We start from the raw sequence: 5,276 nt of genomic DNA, 5'->3' as shown, positions 1-5,276 counted from the left end.
TTGCAGATCCAACATTGTACAGGTCTATTGTTGGTGCTCTGCAGTATGCTACTTTGACAAGACCAGAGATTAGCTTTGCAGTGAATAAGGTTTGCCAATTCCTCAGCCAGCCCTTGGAGGATCATTGGAAGGCTGTCAAAAGAATACTTAGGTATCTTAAAGGCACCATACATCATGGTCTTCACCTTAGGCCTTGTTCCTTACACACTTCTGTCCCTCTTGTGGCCTTTTGTGATGCTGACTGGGGATCTGACCCTGATGACAGACGATCAACCTCGGGCACTTGTGTCTTTTTTGGTCCAAATTTGGTCTCTTGGAGCTCCAAGAAACAGACCTTGGTTGCTAGATCTAGCACAGAGGCAGAATATCGCAGCCTGGCCAATACATCAGCAGAATTACTTTGGGTTCAGTCATTATTGCAAGAGCTTCAGGTTCCCTTTTCTCCACCTCGAGTATTTTGTGATAATATGGGTGCAGTTGCTCTCACTCATAATCCTGTTCTTCATACTCGCACCAAACATATGGAGCTTGATATCTTCTTTGTGAGGGAAAAGGTTCTTGACAAGACTCTTTTTGTTCATCACATTCCTTCTGAAGACCAGATTGCTGACATATTCACCAAAGCTCTTTCCCCTACTAGGTTTGAGTATCTTCGTTCCAAACTCAAGGTGCTTGAGCGGGTTCCTTCTCCCCCACCTTGAGTTTGCAGGGGTGTATTAGAGTATACTACTCGTGTTAAGTAAAGCTACTGATTGTAGCTGAGTTAGTGTGTTAGTTATGCTTGCTTAGCTGTCAAGCTTAGCTGGCATAACAGAATTAAGAGTTAGTTGTTAGAGTTTGTTAGAATTGTTAGCTTGTTCATCAAGCTTTATATTCTTCTATAAGTACTGAACTATGGTCTATTGTATCACAACCTTTTGAAATGAATGAGAATTAGATTTACAGAGTTCTGAGTTTTCAACAGTCTGTAATCAATGTTTTTGACATTGAGCTTCACTGAGTGAGGGAGTTCAATCACTGTGTTGTTATCTGAGGAACAAGATAAATCAAACCCCGGATAGCCACAGGTTGTAGGATGGTGGCCTCTGATTCGGAAAGGGAATCGAATCACCTGATTTCCGCATGATGATTCTGAACACTTAACTATGCCTGTGTCTATGTCATTGCCAAGTGCAAGCTTCACACTAACAACATTGAAGCAAAGCATGAACAATAACAATCCAACACAAGTACCCATTTTCTTAGCTGGAGTCTGTCTTTCTTTGGCACTCATATGTAGCCCGTGTCTAAAGCTGCTGAATTTAGACCCACGTTGATTGACTAAACAAGTGGAAACATAGTGGAAATTTTCATTCCGACAAAGAGATAAAGAAACGCGTCAAAACCAAAAGTTCCAAACACATGTTGTATTTTTCTAGTCAAAGTCAAAAAGGCAACACGGAAGGTTACATGAAACTTACGCACCAGAACCAAACGGTGATGATGTAACTTGTGATATCTATCATCTATCTTTCCTCCTCCTCATTTTCATTGTTGAACATAGGAAGATGTCACTCATAATTATTGGTGCTGCTGCATCCACAGGATCATCAAGGATAAGCCTTGTGCAGGTGGTGTTGGTAATAATGATATTGCTTCTTCTCCTATACTGTGAAAGTTGTAGCTGCAGCCAGCAACAAGTGTGTTCTCGTTCGTGCGGGGTTCATAACATAACACACCCTTTCCGGCTGAAGGACGATCCGAAAGCGTGTGGTGACTCGAGGTACGATCTAATCTGCGAGGCCAACCAATTGATGTTGCATTTGGGAATTGGGAAATACAGAGTAGAGTCAATTAATTACAACAACTTCACAATACGACTAGTGGATGCCAATCTTCCACACCTTCATTACTTACCAATAACAACAAGTTACTCTTTAGGCCTCTACAATTTCAGTTTCAACTATGATGGACCATATCGACTGTATCAGCAGTCTTGGTACAGTGCCTATAACAGATTGGTTAGTTCTATGTTATATGTGAGCTGTCCGAATGGGGTGGATTTCTCTGGTGGTGTACAAGTTGATGACGACGGTGCAGCTTGCTTCAACAGTTCTTCTTCTTGGTATGGGAAATCATTCTACCATGTCAATGCCACTGACAAGTCTGTATGGGATTTGGGGCTGGGAGACTCGTGTAGTGTAGAGTTTATGTACCTGACATCGTGGCATGATGATGATGAAAGCATCAACATTTCATGTACCAAGATTCGTGACATGCTGCTTTATGGCTTTGAGCTTAACTGGGCAAACAGTCTTTGTAAAGAGGGCCACTATGCCAAGCTCAAAACGAACCAGTGGCATTGTCAACGAGGTTAGCTTACCCACCCATGCATGAATTACTTCAGGTCTAATGACTTTCTAACAAACCACCAAGGGATCTAAAAATAGTTCAACCTTTAAACCAGAAGGAAAAAAAAGTACTCATCCAGCTTGTTATTGAATGATATATCCTATTTATATTTATAATTTATACACTAATTAATCACCTGAGATTTTGATAATCTCAACTACATAAATTTGCATGAGCTTATTGTTTCATGTATGTTCTTGCAGGCAGGTTTTATTTTGGGCTTTATCAACTTTTGACAATATTAGGTACGCCCATGCCTAATTTTAAGTCGAGTATTGAAAATGCATTATGTTGTGTTTAATTTCATTTCATTTAAACAAAGAAGTATTGTAATTTACTCCCTCCGTCTCTAAGTATAAGTTAAAGTTGTAAAAATCACGTTTATTAAGAAAGCCTTAATTGATGCTGTGGTTTTTTAAAAAATGGTACAATCTTTCATATTTACCCCTATTTAAGTGGGTAGTAGTAGGAGGAAAGAGAATAAAAGTGGGTTTTAATTTCAAAATGTTGGAATTAAGAAACCAATAAATGCAAGGGTAAATATGGAAAGAAATATTAGCTTTTACAACTTTAGCTTATAATTAGGGACGGAGGGAGTAGTTTTTACCAATGGTAAACATACTAGGCTTGTTAATGGCGGATAGCGTAGCATAGCGACTGACTCATTGAAGGAGAAGGAAGAAGGAGAATGGAGGACGGAGGAGAAGTCGTCGGAAGCTTAGTAGCGCTCGCCGGAGGTCGCACAGTAGCTAGAGCTCATCAGAGGTCTTGTGGTGGCTAGGCGTCGGCGGCCGGAACTTTAGATTGAAGAAGGAGGAAGTTTGACCTAGTGTTTAAATATGAGGGCAATTTGGAGTTTTCACCTCGGTTTTCTAAGGTTTTTGATTTCTCTTTCCTCTTGCGCCTCTCCAGACATGAAACTGGCCACAATCGTGTGCGCGACCACCGCGATCTAAAACTTGCGTCGCTACAACCTCCTCCACCGCGGCCGACCGCCGATCCGCCATGCCACTATGTCATTGCGCCGCTATAGCGCACTATTAACAAGCGTGAAACATACCATTTTAAAGGAGGGAAAAGTTGTTGTTACCTCCCTTTTTAACTTGAAAATGGGGTGATAATTTAGTACGATCCTATTCTTTAATATAAAAGATTCTTTGAAAAAAACTCTAAAATCTAACATTCAAATATAAGGGATATTAGTCTCTGAGGGTTAGCTCAAGTAGTAAGAGCTACGGGACATAAAGGTTGGATGGGATGAAGGGTGAAGGCTATTTGTATGATTTGTTTTCTAATGTCATATCATCTTTGCAGAATTCATTGCTTTGCTATGTGGTGCCAAATTTGTTCTTGGAGCGCCATGCTTCGTTGTGTTATTAATCTATAAATGGCGACGAAGGCATTTATCCATGTACGATGGCATTGAACATTTTCTTCGAAGTGACCATAACATCGTGCCTATAAGGTACTCTTACAAAGACATCAAGAGCATAACACAAAAATTTAAAACTAAACTAGGAAATGGAGGCTTTGGTTCTGTCTTCAAAGGACAATTACGAAGTGGTCGTCTTGTAGCTGTCAAGATGTTGGACAAAGCCAAGACAAATGGTCAAGACTTCATCAATGAAGTTGCCACCATTGGTACCATTCATCATGTTAATGTTGTTCAGCTCATTGGTTATTGTGTGGAGGGATCAAAGCGTGCTCTTATATATGAATTCATGCCAAATGGGTCTCTTGAAAAGTACATCTTTTCTCATGAAGAGAGTTCTTCTCTAAGTTGTGAGAAATTATATACCATTTCTCTTGGAGTGGCTCATGGCATTGAATACTTGCATAATGGCTGCAACTTGAAAATTCTGCACTTTGACATCAAGCCTCATAACATTCTTCTTGATGAGAATTTCAATCCAAAAGTTTCTGATTTTGGACTTGCAAGACTCTGTCCTACAGATAATAGCATTGTGTCTTTGACCGCAGCAAGAGGAACCATAGGATACATGGCACCAGAGCTATATTACAGAAATGTTGGCAATGTGTCCTACAAAGCTGATGTGTATAGCTTTGGGATGTTACTTATGGAGATGGCTAGTAGAAGGAAGAACTTGAATGCATTGGCTGAGGAATCTAGCCAAATTTATTTCCCTTTTTGGGTTTATGATCGGTTATGTGATGGAAGGGAAATCACAATTGAAAATGACACGGATGAGGAGATGAAATTGGCAAAGAAAATGATGATTGTGGCTTTGTGGTGTATACAGACAAAGCCTGGCGATCGTCCTCCAATGGATAAAGTGTTGGAGATGCTTGAAGATCATGAGGAATTACAAATGCCTAAAGAGCCTTATCTATATGCACAAGATTTACCAGCAGAGGATGCTAGAGATTATAGCAACTCAAGTCCATCATCCTCTGATGGAGTAGACACTAATGACAGCACATGATTTGTATATGAACTGATATGGGCGTGTAAGCTTATAGGACGCATTAATTCTTTAAGCGTTGAGAACTTAGGAAATATGTATTACTGATATGGGCGTATGTAATAATAGGGTGTATGTAATAGTAGTGAAATTCTAGCAAGCGTTGGACAAATGTTATACCAAATGTCTAAGACATTGAGTACGTCTTCTTGCACATAAAACGTTAAAATTAACAAGTAAAGAAACAGAATAATAATGTTAAACACAAGAAGTTGGTAACCCAGAGAAAGCAAATTCACTATTAGTGTATTGGTACAATGGTTTTACAGAAGCAAATCTTGCTTAATACTCATGTCCCCTAATACTACCGAGTGTTTTGTACTTAGTCTTCTCTCTAAGTATGAGAGTCCATCTCACAATCACTGTCACAGTGATTGAACCTTTACAAAAAGTTGAAGAGCA

At 39.7% G+C, this 5,276-nt stretch overlaps 1 protein-coding gene across 1 annotated transcript; it reads left to right on the top strand.

Annotated features, from left to right (window-relative positions):
* The first annotated feature begins 1,313 nt into the window (after positions 1-1,313).
* On the top strand, positions 1,314-5,016 carry LOC130743299 (rust resistance kinase Lr10-like). The gene is made up of 3 exons (XM_057595485.1): positions 1,314-2,352; positions 2,595-2,636; positions 3,706-5,016. Exons 1-3 carry the CDS (start codon positions 1,548-1,550, stop codon positions 4,833-4,835), a joined length of 1,977 nt encoding a protein of 658 aa, XP_057451468.1. The 5' UTR covers positions 1,314-1,547; the 3' UTR covers positions 4,836-5,016.
* Positions 5,017-5,276: the final 260 nt, after the last annotated feature.

This window comes from Lotus japonicus, chromosome 1 (genome assembly GCF_012489685.1).
Source record: "Lotus japonicus ecotype B-129 chromosome 1, LjGifu_v1.2".
NCBI classification, from domain to species: domain Eukaryota; kingdom Viridiplantae; phylum Streptophyta; class Magnoliopsida; order Fabales; family Fabaceae; genus Lotus; species Lotus japonicus.
The sequence above is the reverse complement of the archived record's forward strand: the minus strand, read 5'-3'. Positions and strand labels throughout refer to the sequence as shown.